The sequence below is a fragment of the Danio aesculapii genome, chromosome 13, assembly GCF_903798145.1.
Source record: "Danio aesculapii chromosome 13, fDanAes4.1, whole genome shotgun sequence".
NCBI lineage: Eukaryota > Metazoa > Chordata > Actinopteri > Cypriniformes > Danionidae > Danio > Danio aesculapii.
This window is the reverse complement of record NC_079447.1, coordinates 8,186,747-8,203,756: the sequence shown is the minus strand read 5'-3', so window position 1 is coordinate 8,203,756 and position 17,010 is coordinate 8,186,747. Positions and strand designations below refer to the sequence as shown.

The 17,010-nt window shown below is 35.1% G+C and overlaps 1 protein-coding gene across 2 annotated transcripts in view; it reads right to left on the bottom strand.

Moving 5' to 3' along the window:
* The window catches only part of LOC130240183 (V-set domain-containing T-cell activation inhibitor 1), a 135,993-nt gene that overhangs the window by 84,170 nt on the left and 34,813 nt on the right, over positions 1-17,010 (bottom strand). For both annotated transcript variants that reach the window (XM_056471624.1, XM_056471623.1), the window contains exon 2: positions 3,161-3,508. In XM_056471624.1, the coding sequence (XP_056327599.1) occupies positions 3,161-3,508 (348 nt within the window). The remainder of the gene's footprint in view (positions 1-3,160; positions 3,509-17,010) is intronic.

Genomic DNA, 17,010 nt, shown 5'->3' with positions numbered 1-17,010 from the left:
CTGAAATCATTGTGTCTTGTAGATTACAGAGGGGGAAGATAGTGATGAACAGGTTTTTACCTGGCAATAATATTTACAAAGGGGCTGTTGACATGGAATTAAACCAGATTTTGGTAAAAACCCAAACTACACACACATGAAAAATTAGTTCTGAGTAATAACAATGAAATGACACACTAAGAAAGTGCTGAACTACTGAAGTGTATTTAATACTTTATGTAAAAGCCTTTTCTGGTGATGGCAGCCTAAAGACGCCTCTCATGTGGAGAATGAAGTTACATGCATTGCTCAGGTGTGAGTTTATTCACAGTCTTTAACAGACGGTAAATGGTCTTGATGGTTCTGTGGGACTTCGTCTATCAAATCTGATCTCTAACTTGTATTTTTTCTATTGGATTCAAGTCAGGTGATTGTCTGGGCCATTCTACAGCTTGATTTACTTTCTCTAAAGCATTTGAGAGTTTCCTTAGCTGTGTTTTGGATCATTGTCTTGCTGAAATGTCCACTTTGGTTTCATCTTCATCATCCTGATAATGTTGGACTGAAGCAGCCAATAATCATTTACAATGAGGAAGGGCAGAGGGTTGCTGAAGAACTCCTGAGAGATTTCAGCTGCTGTCTGGGCTTTCACTGCCCTTCTACATCTCGCTTTCTTCATGTGTTCAATACTTTTCCACTGTGCCATTACATTTTATTACACATAACTTAATTTGTAAACTAATTAAATTTGTTTTTGCATATATGAATTTCTTTGGTTGTTACCAACATCCGGTGAAAATTTCAAGTCAAAAGCACCATTAGAAATATGTTTTAAAGAGAAAAATAGTGATACTTATTTCCCCCAATGTATGTGGAGTCTGTGCTACCTCTAGATTTTAAGGCTCATCTGACTGTACGGCGCAGGAGCCACGACAGCATAAAGACCTTTTAATTGGTTTAATCACTGATGTAAGAAAGTGTATGAAATTATCTACACTTTTAGTACGAGTGAGCAAGAGATAACGAGAGAAATAATGCAAATAACCCGGGGCGTGAAGTTCGAAGCTGTGTTTGTCCCCAATGAATGGGTAATAGATAACATGTAAGTACAAGATTGTATATAAATCAAAACTCCAAATCAGAGGTCTCAAACTCAAATTGGCGGAGGGCCATATTGGTGCTGGCAATTCAAAGGAGGGCTGCTTTAACATTCAAGCACAAGAATAAAGTGAACCTGATGTAACTGATGCACTCTGGACATTCTTGTTGACATTCTTCCCCAGAGTATATGCAGTCCAAGCTATTTCTTTTTCTTTCTTGTTGTACACATTCAAGGGGTAGTTTAAATTGCTATGAAAATACTACAATTTAATAATAAGTATAATAATAATAATAATTATAATGTCCCAGTCAACTGTTGTTTAACCAATAGTTTAACAGATAGCATAAGAACAGCAGGAAGCAGATTGGGTAACTTTAGTGGCAATTGTTCTTCTCAATATCTTTCCTTTTTAGATTAGGGGCTCATCTCCGCTTTCCAAAATGCATCACAAACTGCTTGAGAAACTGTTCTACAATTATAATTGGGAATGAAAATAAATAATGTACAATAAGATGTATCAGAATCAGAATCAGAATCAGTTTTATTGCCAAGTGTGCTTCACACACACAAGGAATTTGTTTTGGCTACAGAAGCTTCCAGTGTACATAAAGTGACAAGTGACAACACAAAATAAATATGAAAAAAAAAAAAAAAAAAGATAAACATTAAACAGATGCAGTTAGTCAAGAAACCTGGATGTTGAGTTGTATGTACAGATTGTTATAATATACAGGTTATAAGGTGCTGTGTACAAGTGCGAATGTAGAAGGTATTGCATATTGCACACACGTGGCTGTCAGTAAAGGACTGCACACACATACACACATCGAAATATGCAGAAGTATTTTTCTTTCAATTTGGCGTGCGTTATTAAATTCCATAACACTCTCACCAGTCCTTACTCCTTATTTGCGTCTAATACCCCAGTTTATCATGGGGCATGAATGAAATGTTCATGAGTGAAAGTGGAACTGCTGAACTGGAGTTAAAGTCACCCAAAATTACAGGAAACTCTAACATGAAAGCACTTCACGTAAACGCCTTAATTATATTATTGTCTATTAAGGCAAATAACTAGATTACAGATGTCCATGTAAACGTAGTCAGTTGTGTCTTCGAAGTTAGTGAAAGATCAAGAAGGGCATCCTGCTGATTTGATTCAGAAGAGCACATTTTTTTCAGACGGCTCACCGGTCAGGTATACATCCGCGCTAAAATATCAAAGTGAAAGTCATCATAGCTTGCGTAGAATAGACCCAGTTCCCAACCCATATATATATATATATATATATATATATATATATATATATATATATATATATATATATATATATATATATATATATATATATATATATATATATAACCCATATGACTTATACTTTAACAAGTTCAATTCATACACCAATAACATTTTTACTAATGCACAAATCTTAATATGCAAATGAGGAAAATCGATAAAATGAGACAATGAGTCGAATATTAGCAAATAGATCATATTTACGCCACCAGTATAACGTGTAAGCCATGAAGAAGTGTTTGTACAACACAATACAGGTATAAAGCTGGTTATAATCAAATGACCCTTGAATATGTACAAAAATAGAGCTATAGTAAAAATAGAGGACTTACAGACATATATTTCAATGCTTAAATCAGCCCCAGAAATAATCTGCATGTGTGTTACTCTCGACTGCACACTGACAGAAACTGAAAGTGATGTGCAATGATAGTGAATCAAAAATATATGTTTTGGCAGGCAGAATTTCATTACTTTTTTGACGTCAGTTTGAGACCCATGCTTTAAATTAATTCATAAACTATAAATGTGATCCATACCTATAATTAGACGTACATTATAAATTTGATGGTCACCTAAAATTGGAGTGAAGATTAAATTCAGACCTGTAAATGAATATAAATAAACATTACAGAATTCCTCACAGAAGCGCTACAAAAGGCTAAGTATTTAACCTTCGACCATTTGTCGGATTCTGTCGTTGGGCTGATAGAGTGAAGCCCAACAAAAACAATTCAAATAAGTCATAAGATATGAGATAATTCAGCATTTTGGCGTACCTGCGTAATTGAGTTGTAAAGTTCCTTTGTCAGTTCCTTTGGTGTTGCTCACTACGCACTCGTATTTCCCAGCATCCTTCAGTCCAAAAGTTGCTATACTCAGAGATGCGTTTCCCTTCGCAATTTCGTTGTAATTTAACTGTGTACGATTGATATAATCAGCACTCTGTCTCTCCAGCTGGTCCTTCAGGTGGTAGTAGCTGTGGACGACCCGCATGTCTTCCACCCGCTGCCACGTGATCACCAGTTTCGAGGGGTCCGAGTCCGACTCAAACAGGCATGAAAGCAATGCCGTCGCTCCACGCACAGCAAGTACAGGATCTGAAGGCACAGTGATGGAAAACAGGTCTGGAAAATGAGAAAGAGGACATTTAGAGAAGATGATTGCAGAAAGTGCATGTTTGTATATTAACTAGTGATGGGAAGTTCGAATCCTTTTACTGGCTCAGACCTCTGAGTCGCGTTAATCAAGATTAACAAATCTTTGAGTCATTTCGTTCAATTTGCCAAAATAACATTAAAATGTTATGAGATGCTTCCGAACACATCTACAGCTAGCCCAAACGTTGATCACACAACAATCAAGTCAGAACTAGAATGCTACTATACAATGCAATGCTACTATACTAAGAAAGAGAAATAATCCTTCATTGTTTGCCTGGTGTTTGGTCAATGATTAGCTCTGCTCACCTCTTCTGGCATGTCTTCAAATTTAGGTAGTTCGTTTACCCAACACTGACATATAAGCTTAACCAATGTGTACAGTCTGAGCCGGAAAACACCCAATGATTAGTTCACCTTTTGAGTCTTCGGTTTTTTGAGTTATTTGTTCATCACGTGACAGCATGCAAAGAGATGACTCAAAACCAAAAGGTGCGTTCGACTTCATGCAGCTCGATCGAAATCTGTCTTAAAGTGCTGCAAGCTGGTTAGAAATTTGGCCAGAGGAGAAATGTTCATGGCAACTGAGCCTGGTTTCTCTCTAGGTTTTTTAATTCTTCACTTTCGCCAATGGGTGAACCAGAAAGTTTTTTTCCCTCTCCGCTGTCGCCACTGGCTTGCATAGTTTGGGATCTGTAGAGCTGCACATCGATGGATTTGCTCTTCAGTGTTTGGACTCTCAGTACTGATTATTAAACCACACTGAACTGAGCTAAACTGAACTGAACTTAAACTCTGAAAACTGAACTGACACTGTTTCAATTTACTATGATCTTCTATGTGAAGCTGCTTTGACACAATCTACATAGTAAAAGCGCTATACAAATAAAGATGAATTCAATTGAAAAAAGAAATGTTGTCCGGACTGTCACATGTGTCATCAAAGTACCGCGACATCGCTCCGAGATCAGATGATTGATTCAGCCGGTGCAGTGTCTGAAGAGCCACTGCTGGAAGTGCATGACGAGACCGATATTACACGATTGGCCGAGTTCACTGCATGACAACAACCACATGTGTTTCAGGTTTATTATTGGACAAATTCCGATTCACGAATTTCAGAACAAACAATTAACTTTTTATACCCCTACTATATATATATATATATATATATATATATATATATATATATATATATATATATATATATATATATATATATATATATCATGCTTATTAAAAGACAACAGATATTTTACTGCAATATCATCTTTTGTTAAATAATTTGCTCATGATGACTAGATTGTTTGCACAGGTTTATTCTGTCTTTTTTATACAGACTTACTGTATTCAGCTCCATAAGCGATTTAAATGTTATATTTTAGTGAATAACCTAAACATTAACTCAAATAAGTCTTACAGACTTGAAATAAAATAATTATCATCATTGATCCTGCCACCTTAAAGGTTTCTTAACAAATTAAGTTAAAGAACTATTTCATGAAATAATAATAAAATGATTTCTATGATTATAAAATATATTTATTTTATTTCCTGTCTAGACGTTATGCACAAGTTTTAAAAGTGACATTGATGTACCTGCTCTTTCTGGGAAACTTCTACTTAACGTGTAGCTCACTTATTTTAGGAATGTCCTTTAGTTTAATCTTTTTGGATTAAAGTGCTTTTTTGAAAATGCTTTCATTATCCAAAATTATCTTAATCATTGTTTAGACTTAATAAAAACACCTTGTTTTGGGTTTTACACTAAATTATATTGCAAAGTTTTATATCTATAAATGTAAATAAATGCAAATTCCTTTTTAGCATATTCAAACAAGAAGTTTTAGCCAAAAGAGTGATGTTTAAACTCCTAAAATTTGAAAATCAGCTTGACGTCAGAACCCAATGTCAGGCCACCATCAATGTCCAATGTCTAACTTAAAATGAACCATATTTCAACGTCTAATGATGTTACAGCTTGACGTTGTGGACGTTACCACTTTGATGTCTATCAGACGTTGGATTTTGGTTGCCATACCTGACGAATAAAAGTCAGTATTTGACGTCAATATAATGTTGGTTTTAGATGTTGGCTCGACGTTGGATTTTGGTCACTTTCTAACACAACCTAAAATCAACCAAATATCAACGTCATTTGTTGTCATTATTGGATGTCAAAATAACGTTGTCCTTAGATGCTGGCTAGAGTTAAATTTTGATCACCTGACATCACAACCTAAATCTAACTTAATATTACGTCTTACGATGTTGTGTGCCTGCTGAGCAATAACTAAATGCACTACAGAATGTTACGTTTACACACACATGCACAAATAACATGTAAACACATCAGCTTTTTACAATGTAATACTCACTACTCACCCTTTAAAAGGGTTATTTTTACTCATACTTTGAGTACGATTTAACAGATACTTTTACTCTACTTGCACTACATTTTTAGGCAAGTAATGGTACTTTTGAGTATGATTTTTCAGTACTCTTTCCACCACTGCATGCATGATATAATCAGAACTTTGAGTTTAAGTTAAATAAAAATACAAATGTATTTAAACTTTTATTTGATAAAATCTTGTTGAACCAACTCAATTCCATTTAATTGTGTAAATGTTTTTTTTTTAGTTGGTGCTAAACAAATTTATTGGATGGAAATCCTGCCCTCAATTAAATTGAGTTCATCCAATGAGTTTTTTTTTTTTTTTGAGTGCATGCTTTGGGTGTTGGCAGCTTAATTATCAAAAATGCAGTTTGTTACTTAGCTCAGTGAGCAATATCCGTCCTAAAATGAGAATATCATGAAATATGCTTGAAATGGCTCTTTTAGTTTATTTAGGATAACTTCGATAAAACTAAGAGACTTCGAAATGTACGACACAAAATAGACATACATGATATTATCAGACCTTTGAGTTTAAGTTAAATAAAAATACAAATGAGTTATTTTTTGAGTGTAAGAGTACTATATGTCTATATATATATAGAAAAAAGTGCATTATTGTTTTATAACTTAAGTGAAGTTTCATAAACTAATTTCAAGAGGAGCAAGTGATCCCCCTTCCACCCCATCTGCTCCTTTTCCTCCCTTTTCTAAAGGGGGAGCTCTCGAGACCTACCTAATCTCGGATCTCCCGATATGCTTATTGACCGGGCGGGAGCCCTGGGCTCAAATATCTCCGAGCTCAGGGTTCTCTCCCGGGACAGCATGGCAAACCTGCTTTAAACACCTAGCATATCTAAGTGGGAACTCTTGAAATAAATAAATAAATAAAACCTTTAAAAACTGCAGCTTGGAAGGTCAATATATAAAGGAAAATCCTTCATGTTTTCCTAAAAAACATCAATTCTTTTTGACTGAGAAAAAAAGAAAAGATTGAACAATGAATGAAAAGGGGTGCGTAAATGACCGAAAGTGAACTAACCATAACAACCTTGTAGAAATATATCGATTTAATTATCATTATTATTATTATTAACAACATCTAAAGATAGCATGACCATTGTTGCGATCATGTAGTGTCAAGTCTCAGATGTTTTGAAACAAGTTTTGTGCTGGATTTTCAATTGCGCAAAGATTTTGAACAAAAGATATGCAACGTGAGCAGGTCTCCAAAATCTCTGCCTGCCTGATTCTGCCAGCACATGTTAAATAACAGTGAAGCTTTTAAGCTTTAACCTGAAGGCAATACACAGACACAAAAATGAAAGTGAAAGTCAACATAATTGTCTGTAGCTGGGTTTTATAAGTAGGATGAACAGTTGACTGAGCTCTGATAATGAGGCCAGCTTTAAACCTTCTTACTTCTGCATGACTTTACAAACCACCAGCTCAAAAACAACAGAGAAAGAGAGAAAAAAAAGACTGATTCATGTTACACACAACTCCTCAGTAGATTTCCACAAAATGTGCTGTTGTTTGTGATGAATGAATAAGATGTACAGAAACAGAAATTATATATTAGAGTATTAATAAATATGTGTTTAAAATAAAATAATAATTCAGAATTTCAAATAAAAACATTTATCATTAGGATTTTTATTTATTTAATAAAATATTTAATTGCATAAAATTCTCACATGAAATATAGAAGAAATAATATAATCTATAATATAACTTATAGGTCAGGGCTGTCAAACTCTCTTTTTTTTCTTTACCTGTAACACAGTTGTCAAACTCCTGGAGGGCCGCAGTTATGCACATTTTAGTTTCAACCCTGCTTCAACACCAACACAGGTCGTTTTTGAAAACATACCGCTATGCACATTTCTGAAGATCGCCAAATATGTCCAAGGAGCTACGTTTATTAGCTGTTTTTGTTTTCGCAATCCACCAGAGGCCGATGTGTTTTCAGATCTCAAATTTCTCTCACAAGTGCCATTCGCACCTACTGTTCTCGTAAATCCACCAGAGGCTGCTGTCGACTGACTGAATGACTGACTGACTGACTGAGCGATGAACTGACCCACCCTCCTCCTTCCTTAAACCCAACCAATAGTGTTTTGAAAAGCACTGATTGACCAGCGATTAAAGTCAGCTGACGTACATGACGAGCTACTGGACAAACTTGTAACAGCAGGAAAACAATCCATATGAAAGTAAGTGGTCAGCTGGTAAGTGTAAAAAGGAACGGTGTCATACCGCCACGTATTGTTAGTTTTAAAGGCGAGATGCAGCCATATGTACTTCTGGCTACATAATTTGCGATCTCAAGAAATGTACATAGGGGTGCATTTTCAGAATAAGCCAATGTTGATCAACACACTTACCTGTAGGTTTCAAACAAGCCTAAATGACTCAGGTGTGTTAATTTAAGTGGAAACTAAAGTGTTAGGAACGAAGTTTGACACCTGTGTTATAGGTAAAAAAAAAAACAAACATTTGAGAACTCTCAATTTCTCTGGATTTACTAGATTTATTAGGTTTGATTTGAGCAGAATGTTATAACATCTATAAAGGTGTGATAAAAATGTCTTTCCGATTGCAAATAAACTTGACAATTAGAGCCTTTCTTCCACCAGAAAATGACAATTGGTTAAAATAACAAATGTTTTAATTTGTTGTGACTGAATATCTAATGTCAAAACATTGGTATTATGCCAATAAAAAAGCTCTATATGAGCATATTCAAATTGTAAATTTGGAAGAAATGTTATCAGTATTTTACTGAATAAAAATGAAATTATAGTTTACTCAAAGACAAAATTACAAATAATAATTTCGTTTCCTAATTACAGGATGCATGTATGTGTTTGTGTGTGTGTTTCTGGTTGTATTTAGTATACCCTTCCTTGGGGCATCAAGCAAACTTGAATGGATTTATTGAGACTGTCCTATATTTTCAGAAACATAAATATCAGGCTTCTCTTAGCACCATCCATGGTTGTTCTTAAATATTTAAATATATTATATTTATATGATAATATTCAGGTCTGGACTTTGTGGAGGCTATTTCATGACTGCCGTTGTTTTATCTGCTATCCCCCCTCCAACAAATGTAATTGAATTGCATTAGCAGTGTGTTTGGGATCATTATCATACTGAAAAATAAAACTATTACAAATGGTGCTTCATAGAAAGTATGGCATAACAGATTAAAATATGTCTTTGCGGACAATATTGCCTAGAGCACTGGCAAAAATGAAGCCCGAACCAGGACAAACACACTCCAGCATGTTTCACTGAAATGCTCATATCAAAACTTCTTATCAAAGTTGTTCTAAAACTATTCAACAACACCCATTCTTGTCTTAGGAATATTTTGAAAAACTTTTTTGATCCACTTCAAATATTGACTACAGTATATACATGTACAGCTGAAGTTCTCCTGTGAATTTTGCCTTTTTCAAATTACTATCAACTGATGTTTAATAGAGCGAGGAATTTTTCACAGAATTTTGGCTCAGTGCCTCTTGAATAATAGGGTCTGGACTTTGTGAAGGCCATTCAATGACTACTATTGTGTCATCAGCTATTTTCTCCCCCCACATATGATTTAATTGCATTAGCAGTGTGTTTGGGAACATTATACTGAAAAATAAAACCATTACAAATGGTGCTTCATAGAAATGAGTGCATAATGGATTAAAACATGTCTTTGCCGAAAATATTAAAGCCCAAACCAGGACAAACACACTCCAGCATGTTTCACTGAATCACTCATTCTTTATTTCCCTCCAACTCTTAATCAAACAGACCAAAACAATTTCAGACTGGTTTTATATATAAAATTATATGTATATATTTATATATATATATATATATATATATATATATATATATATATATATATATATATATATATATATATATATATATATATATAAGCATTATACCAATTTGCCATCACTAAAACAACAAATATAATTCTCAACCGAAGCTTTGGATAGTGCTGTATATACAATATGTAATATAATACTGTCATTAAATAACAATATAGGGGCACTGAATTAGGGCTGCACAACATATTGTTTCAGCATCAATTTCGCAATGTGTGAATCCATATTGCAGAATCTGCCACAATGACGAATTGGGATTATATTTGACCAGACACTGCATTTCAAAATATTGTGGAGTTATTGCAAAGTTTAACCTTAGTGGGAGAGATTTTATTCACATGTGTTTTAAGGCATGTGACCCTGTCAAGCTGATTTAAAACATTTGAGCACAGTACATTATTCATTCCATCTCCTTCGACTTAGTCCCTTATTTATCAGGGGTCGCCACAGCGGAATGAACCATCATCTATTCTGGCATATGTTTTATGTTCTGGCGGATGCCCTTCTAGTTGAAAACCCAGTACTGGGAAACACCCATACTCACATTCACACACACACTCATACACTACGGCCATTTTTGTTTACCCGTTTCATCTATAGCGCATGTCTTTGGATGCACAGTACATTATAACATATGTAATTTAAAGATTAACTGTATTTAATTATTTGCACTGTTTATTTCATTGATATATTAGATCTATTGCATTTATCTATGCTTGTACATTGTTTATTATATTTTATGCAGATACACTCCCCTACAAAATCATCTCAATCTGATGTAAAACTATGATTTTTCCTCCAAATAGAGCTATTCAAGTCATCAGCAGAAACTGAATTCATCACAATGTATATTGCAGAAAAACTAAATATTTCAATTTTAGTTTCTTGCAGAGTTTAACCATAATAAAGTGATGAACTTTATCATTTACATGTGTTTTAGAAGGCATTTCAGGAACATTTCAAGTAGGGCTGCACAATATATCGTTTTAGCATCGTTATTGCAACGTATGCATCCGCAATAGTCACATCGCAAGATATGCATGATATGTTAAGTTGACTTTGCAGTGACTTTTGCACTTTTTTCTTTGCTTATTGCATTCACTCCCCTAGAGAATCATCCCAATCAATCCAAATTAATATAATTGATAACACTTTAGGGATCAATTCTCACTATTAACTAGTTGCTTATTAGTATGCATGTTATTGAGATATTGGCTGCTTATTTGTACTTATAACCTACATGTGATATTATTCTGCATTCCTAACCCAATACCTAAACTATCCTAATCTCATATATTAAACATATATATTTACTTTACAGTGATGTAAAGTAAACTACAAATACTCCAATGACAGTAATTAAGTAATTTTTGTCAGGAATTGTGATTTACTAAGTAGTTTTATAAATATGTTCTTTTACTTTCCTTTGAGTATATATTTTTAGTGCTGTATTTGTACTTTTACTCCACTACTTTCCTTCAGCCTACAGTCACTACTTTATTTCTTTATTGTCTGTGGTGATTGGTAAGTAGAAAAATCAGTCATGTGATCAGGAATCAGGAATGTGATTACTGTCCAATCACATCACAAATAGATAGTAGATCGCATTATACTGAACAATTTCAAGACATGGGCGCTTTATAATTGCAACAAACCTTTTGGAAGCATTAAAAATGTCCAAGATGATGTCCAAAATCTTTACACACAGAATGAAGGTTGACTGTATGATGACTGAAATCACCAAACAGCCTTAAACAGTCACTAAATGGAACGAATAGAGAATGGAAAAAGGACCGAATGAAGGAAGGACCGAAGGAAGGAAGGATGGATTTAAGGAAGAACTGAACAAACCAAAATACGAACGAACGAACAAAGGACCTAATGAAGGAAGGAACAAAATCTGATCGAACAAATGAATAGATGAGTGATTGAAGGAATGAAGGAACAGATGAATGAAGGAAGGAACAAACAAGCAAATGATTGAATGAATGAAGGAAAGAAGGAAGGAAGGAAGGAAGGAAGAACTGAACAAACCAAAATACGAACGAACAAACGAACAAAGGACCTAAGGAAGGAACAAAATCTGATCGAACAAATGAATAGATGAGTGAGTGAACGAATGAAGGAACAGATGAATGAAGGAAGGAACAAACAAACAAATGATTGAATGAATGAATGAAGGAAGGAAGGAAGGAAGGAAGGAGAAAGGAAGGAAGGAAGGAAGGAAGGAAGGAAGGAAGGAAGGAAGGAAGGAAGAACTGAACAAACCAAAATACGAACGAACAAAGGACCTAATAAAGGAAGGAACAAAATCTGAACCAACAAATTAATAGATGAGTGAGTGAACGAATGAAGGAACAGTGAATGAAGGAAGGAACAAACAAACAAATGATTGAATGAATGAATGAAGGAAGGATTTAAGGAAGAACTGAACAAACCAAAATACGAACGAACAAAGGACCTAATAAAGGAAGAAACAAAATCTGAACAAACAAATGAATAGATGAGTGAGTGAACGAATGAAGGAACAGATGAAGGAAGGAACAAACAAACAAACAAACAAATGATTGAATGAATGAAGGAAGGAAGGAAGAGAGGATTTAAGGAAGAACTAAACAAACTAAAATACGAACGAACAAACAAAGGACCTAATGAAGGAAGGAACAAAATCTGAACAAACAAATGAATAGATGAGTGAGTGAAGGAATGAAGGAACAGATGAATGAAGGAAGGAACAAACAAGCAAATGATTGAATGAAGGAAGGAAGGAAGGAAGGATTTAAGGAAGAACTGAACAAACCAAAATACGAACGAACGAACGAACAAAGGACCTAATGAAGGAAGGAACAAAATCTGAACAAACAAATGAATAGATGAGTGAGTGAACGAATGAGGGAACAGATAAAGGAAGGAAGGAACAAACAAACAAATGATTGAATGAATGAATGAATGAAGGAAGGAAGGACAGAACGAACAAACAATGGAAGGAAGGTTGGAAAGAACAAATTAATATACTGAGGGAAGATCATTAAATGCACTACAGAATGTTAGGTTTACATATGCCTGCACAAACTGCGAGTAAACACATCAGCTTTTCATACTCACTACTCTTGAGTACTCTTAAAATGGCTACTTTCTACTCATATTTTGAGTATGATTTACAACAGATACTTTTACTCTACTTGCACTACATTTTTGGGCAAGTAATGGTACTTTTACTTGAGTATTGGATTTTTCAGTACTCTTTCCACCACTGTATATTAATAATATTAATAAGGAGCAAATTAGGAGTTTATTGAAGCAAAAGTCATATTTAATGGTTTGCTAATAGCAAGAATTGAACACTGAAGAACTGAAGAAGTGTGACTATAAATTCTTTCCAAATAGCTATTCAATTATTTGGTGAAATTGTATAGATACAGTTTCAAGAGTTCACATTTATGTGATAATAATAGAAGGTTTGGAATGCTGTCCCAGGAGCGAACCCTAAACTTGGAGATAATTAGTAAGGAGGTTCAACCAACTGAAGAGTTTTAACTTGAACTCTGAGTTGATTTACCGAGAGATTTAAAACTCAGAGTTTTTGGTTTCAGAATAGCTGATCTGAGTTGGGTCAATCAACTTTGAGTAGACCAACTCAGAGTAAAGAGCAGATTTTACGAGTGACTATGGCAACATCTGAAAAAAAGAGATGAGCATTTCTTTCTCTAGCTGAACTTGATGTGCTCATGCAAAGTTACAGCAAATATGATTATATATTTTAAAAAGCAACACCACTGCATCAGTAAAACAGAGACAGTTAGCGTGGGAAAACAGCTGCTTAAGTTAATGCGTAATTTTACATCTAAAGTATTAAAATATTCAAGTATAATAAAAAAGTAATGTAATGTGTGACTGTTATAAAACTTTTACAAGTTCACTTTTATACACGTTGATCAGTTTTAATAGATGTAAAAGTGCACTTGTGTGTCTGCCTCTTATTGATCAGATAGAGGTAGATATGACATTTAGAATGTAAGCAGAACTAAACAATAGTTTTTAGAACGAGTAATAATCCAATTAATCTAGTCACAGTACATGTTGAAGGTGAATTTAAGCTAATTATCTATTAAAAAGGACAAGCCATTCTTGTATGTGACTGTTCTTTGTGTGACTGAAACATAGGCAATAGCTATATTTCCATCCAAAAATATTAAATAAATTTATGTGCAAAACTGGAATAAGATGTGCGAATAAAGCATCGTTTCCATCCAATGAATCAAAGAGAACAAAATCATCACTTCCTGATTTATTGGTGCCAAATATCAACAGTAAAAACAGAGTTTACTGTAGGAGAAGCTGCGTCAATCTTTTCTTTATTTAATAAATGTACTTGTGGCTCAGAAGACAATGCTGACACACAATGAACACGTGGGGTTGTTTGAAGCCATGAGACGCGGAGAACAGACACTATTGACACTCTGGAGGTCATTAATACTGAAACGGTTAAGGTTATTTAGAATGACCAAAACAACATTTATGATGTTACAGTGTGCTCAGCCTGCTGGTTTGTCAAGTCACACACATTTTCATCATCTCTTATAACAAACCTTTTTTTACTGCACGTACTGGAATGTGTTCAGTAAAAGTGTTTCCATCACACTTTATGCGCATCTTTTCTTATCGATTAAAGGTTTATCCTACTCAGTTATGCGTGTATTTTATGTGTATTTTCAAAAGTTATGCATAATGACATTACCATTAATCGTTTTATGCGCATCTGCAAAATGAGGATTAAAATAGGTGAGTGAAAACGTAAGGCTAAAGCGAGAAATACCGCTTCATCTTTAAAAAAGGGGAGGAGACTAACAGAAACTCTGAGTTTAGAGAATAAAACCTGCTCCTGACCAGGTTAGGTTCACAGAGTAAGTTACCATGGTAACAGACTCTGAGTTAAAGTTACCTCTCTTTCAGAAACAGGCTTGACTTACCCTGCTTTCTCAAGTTTAACAAACCTGGCATTTTTAAAACGGTAAACCCAGAGTTTCTCTCATTTCAGGGTTAAAATACTCTGAGTTTTCACTTAACCTCCTTTCTGAAATGGGCCCCAAGGCTACCGCCTGGTCATTAAGCATATAAGGGGGTCCAAGATCAGGTAGGTCTTGAGAGCTCCCCCTTGTAAAGCGAGAAAAAGGAGGAGATGGGGTAAAAGGGGGGACTCCTCCAAAACAAAGAAAGGGAAGCAGGGCGAAGTCAGCCTATTTACTGTATTGTAACGTTTGTGACTTTAATAAAGAATAATTTTACTGATTTCTTTCATATACAATGAAGATTTTACATTTGATTAATCAATTTCTGTACCTGAATACAGTCTGACTCTCCAATAGTATCTGGATGCAGACTTGAATTTGCAAGCTGAGACTGCACATCTCAGCACAATGCACTTAATGAAGCTAGTGGCATCACTGTGAGGATTGTGAGCATTAAAAAGCATTGCATGCAGCTCAGATTGCAACTGCACAGAGTCTGTATCCAGACCCCTCTCTGACTCTCTGGAAAAGCACTGTTTATTTCATTTATCTTTGCTCTATTGTATGCATATACTTGCAATTCCCCTACAAAATCATCTCAAGCACTTATAATATAACTTATATAATATAACTTGTGTATATATATATATATACACAAGCAGAAAAATTTAATATAACAGCACCTGACTTTTTCAATGTCACGCAGCCCTCAGGAATATGAATTGGATACCTTGTTTTTAATCTTTTCTATTGTATCAGAAAAAAAATTTCATATTGTGAAATACTACACTGAGTCCACAAAAAATCCCCCTCCTTAGGGGAAAATAAAGTATACAATATCCACCTGCGCTGACGGAGACACTACCATTCTTCCAACACAGATTAAATAAACAGAGATATAAAGAAACTTCAGGAGGGCCAAGTTACATCTAGTCCAGAAGTTTTTAATTTGCTTTATATAAATATATATACATACATATATATACACACACACACACACACACATATACATACATATACACACACACGCATGCACGCACACAAGAACACGGTTAAACAAAACAAAGACCTGGAGCTGAAACTTCCAAACTTCAGTATAAAAGTTATCAAATTTCATAAAGTTAAGAATCACTCTTAGCCCCCAGTTATTTAAGACCACTCCAGAGGTCTCTCAAATAAATAAGAGTAGTCAGTAGGGGCTTATAAACACTTAAAAAAATGTATAACTTAAGGTAAACACTTGAGTTTTACCATTTTTGAATCCAGACGATCCCTGGGAGCACTTTTAGCTTAGCGTAAACCAGAGAATCGAATTAGACCATTAGCATCAATGTAGTGACATCATGTGCGAAAACTGACGGAATAGTAAAAGTTGCTATTTTCTAGGCTGATGAGACTAGAATCTTTACTTTGCTGCAGTACCATGGCTGCAGTAGGAGCAATGATATTACGCAGTGCCTGAAAGTAGCATTTGTGTAACATAATTGTGGCTGCTTGATAAATAAGGGTCCTAGTTGATGCGTTTTCTAAATAATGATGTAACTCGCTGTGGAACTGGCATCCAGTGCATCATTTGGGAAATGAATGATGTCAACATAGGCTCATTCTGAAAATGTCCCTCTATATACATTTCGGGATATCATGAATTATGTAGCCAGAAGTACGTATGGGTCAATTTCGTCTTTAAAGCGAACGCTACATGGGCGGTACGCTAGCAGCTGACCGTTTACCCCTGTGTGGACAGCTTTTCCGCTGTTAACAGTTTGTCCAGTGGCTCGCCGTGTACGGCGGCGGACTTGAGACGCAAAGAGTAGTTGAACACGACGAAATTTAAGAACGGTTTCAGAAAGCAGGTAAGACCAAAACAAAAACCAAAAAATAAACAAGTAAATAACAGGGTGAGATCTGCAAACATGATAAAAATCAGGCGGCTGCAAGGGCTTTTCTTTTTCTGGATTGCTTTTCAATACACTGTTGTTTGGGTTTGGAGAAGTGGGTGGGAGAGGGTTGTCAGTCAGTCGGTGATTTAGTCAGTCGACAGCGGCCTCCTTACGTGAAAAAGCAAGCGCGAACGGCACTCATGAGAGAATTTCGAAATCTCAAAAGCATACACAGTGGCCTCTGGCGGATTCACGAAAATACTAACTACAAAAAAAGTAGCTCCTG